Raw genomic sequence first — 2,500 nt, 5'->3', positions numbered from 1 at the left:
TAATGATCTTGGTGATGGAAGATCAGGCAATTGGAGAAAAGGCATCATGACCTCAGCAGCGATGAAGGATACCTTAACTCTGCTTACAAATGAACTGCAATCGACGTTTGTAAAGGGTGTAGATGATATTGGCCATCATGTAACAGCATTCAGCACAGCAGATAGATGCCAATAAGGAATTAGGAAGACTTGTAGTTGTGTACCTTGCTATTTATTGAGCAACAAAGGGTAAAATGAAAACATAGTCATTGCCAGAATGATCTAATAAGCATTTCTCCATCTCTCTCCTTCACTACTCACACCACACCACCTCCTTCCATCTCCACTCTATTCTATTCTCTTTATGGACGTCTCCCCTTCTTCAATTCTCTGCCTTCCCCAGAGAAAGCTGTGAAACCTTCATCTTCAGGCTGGAAAACATCCAAATAAAGTAACTTTGCACACACACACACACACACACACACACACACACACACACACACACACACACACACACACACACACACACACACACACACACACACACACACACACACACACACAATGTAAATGCAGTGGAACATAAAATAATTATAAAAATCCATTCCATATCACATTACATAACAGCAGACACTTGACACACATGCTCGAGAGAAGGCGTCTGTTTCTCCAAATGGGTGATATCATATTGTTGAAGGCACAAGGGAGTGAAGAAATAGATCTTGGAAAGAAGACAGAACTTTCAGGGATATCATGTAACAGTGTTCATCTCATTTGGGGAGTCCCCTTTTGGTTCTTGTGATTACTGAAACTACAGAGCGGCCTTTAGGTAGTGTTCGCAGAGGTAATGTATATCCGACAGTGAAAATGGCGATTTACAAATAGCACGACACCGCTAATGATCCCAATGTTGAAGGTTCTCCATCCTAGAGCCCGAACATCAAAGGATATGGCAAACACGAGGCGGTGCTCTACCCATGACAGGAAAGCAATTTCACTTCCAAGTGAAGAAGAGCTCACAAACCTGAACTACTACTGCGCAGTCCTACCTGTGCGGGTGAAGGTGGCGGTGGTCGTGTCCGGATGAAGGTGAGGTGATCACGGCAGTAAGAAAGGTTTGGAATGCCGCTATGGGAGGAAATTAAACAAAACACCATAATGTTAACATGTTTCTCCCCATTTAATAATCCTAATTATCCAGTTTGTTTAATGCGATTCCAGCAGATGTTTCCACTCACACCTGACCATGTAAATACCAACCCTTGTACCTCTCACCGTCTGCGCTCTGAGGATTTCAAACTTAGAGGTTGTGCTTCTGTATTTTTTATTTTTCCATCCAAACGATTTCCAGCTCCAGAAAATGCCTACAAATAGGACACACAGACGGAAGGTGTGAACGAGTAAATAGAAGTGCTTTGAGTGAACATATCATTTGTTAAAATGTTGATACGATTCAATCAAAGGATGAATTTTCATGATTTTTAATGAAATTTTAATCTTGCTTGTTTTTAGCTTGTCTATGACGAAGTAAAGGAGAGCTGTTAAAGCCATAACTATGTCCAGTCAGTCATTCCTTCCTTCCTTCCATCCATGAGTCCATTCACATTTTTGGTTTTCCCGACTCCTCCGAGGCGGCTTAACGGAAGCGCTTTGAAACTCGGCCTGTTGATTCATGATGTTGATGTGCAAAAACTAGTGCAGCCATTTTTTTTTTTAATTTCCATTCAGGTGGGGAAATAATTAACTTGTTAACTCAAAATGTAATCGATGTTTGTATGTCCATCACATACTGCTCACCTCCACTCATTTATTACTTTTTCCCCACCTGTAGAATCAACTTCCACATCCTCTTCAATCCCATTCTTCACTCCAGGTCTTCAAGACAGCTGTTCACCACCATCTCCGATCATCCCCAATCCAGAACCATGATCTTTTCCACTCTCGTTAACCCCACCCCAATCCCTACTCCTTCCAAATTTCCAGTTTTCCCTTCTAATAATTTCCATCTTATCCACCCAGTGCATCCTCTCTTACCCTCATTCCAAGCCACACCCATTGTTTGTCCAAGTCTGCCTTGATCTCGGCCTCATTTCTGCTGTTAGCATCCTCCCCCCCCCCTCAACTCTTCCTCTGCACCTGTTATGTCCTGATCCGTTCAGTGTACTCAGTGTAGTGGGGCTCTGGCTCCTCGTCATCACTGGCCATGTTGGAGCAAGTGTGCAACTTGCACACTGCTGTACATTTCAAGCCATTAATGATGCATGAGCAGTCAGTTGGCCGACAAGAACGACCATACTTGCATGACATCAAATGAAACGGAAGACCAAGAAGGAACCCAAGTAAGTAAAGAGAAAAGATGGAGTCATCAGGAGGAACCTGGATAGGATTTGGGTTTCAGCCGCGACTCCACAACCCTCAAGCCCATCCAGGCACAGTCAAATGAGCCTTACAGAAAAAAATTCTGCAAGAACTCACTTCTCCTTACAGAGATAGATAACAAAAGAGAGGAACAGAGAGTGAA

At 43.0% G+C, this 2,500-nt stretch overlaps 1 protein-coding gene across 1 annotated transcript in view; it reads right to left on the bottom strand.

Annotated features, from left to right (window-relative positions):
- Nucleotides 1–195: 195 nt before the first annotated feature.
- Nucleotides 196–2,500, bottom strand: part of UFD1 (ubiquitin recognition factor in ER associated degradation 1) — a 58,429-nt gene continuing 56,124 nt past the window's right edge. Inside the window, exons 10-12 of the mRNA XM_085880219.1 lie at nt 1,255–1,343; nt 1,029–1,107; nt 196–410 (exon numbers count right to left, since the gene is read on the bottom strand). Of these exons, the coding sequence (XP_085736345.1) occupies nt 342–410; nt 1,029–1,107; nt 1,255–1,343 (237 nt within the window). The 3' untranslated portion in view covers nt 196–341. The remainder of the gene's footprint in view (nt 411–1,028; nt 1,108–1,254; nt 1,344–2,500) is intronic.

This window comes from Eptatretus burgeri, chromosome 4, assembly GCF_056783735.1.
Source record: "Eptatretus burgeri isolate ZD-2024b chromosome 4, Ebu_testis_v1, whole genome shotgun sequence".
NCBI classification, from domain to species: Eukaryota; Metazoa; Chordata; class Myxini; order Myxiniformes; family Myxinidae; genus Eptatretus; species Eptatretus burgeri.
Note: the sequence above shows the minus strand (reverse complement) of the source record. Positions and strands in the feature narration are given on the sequence as shown.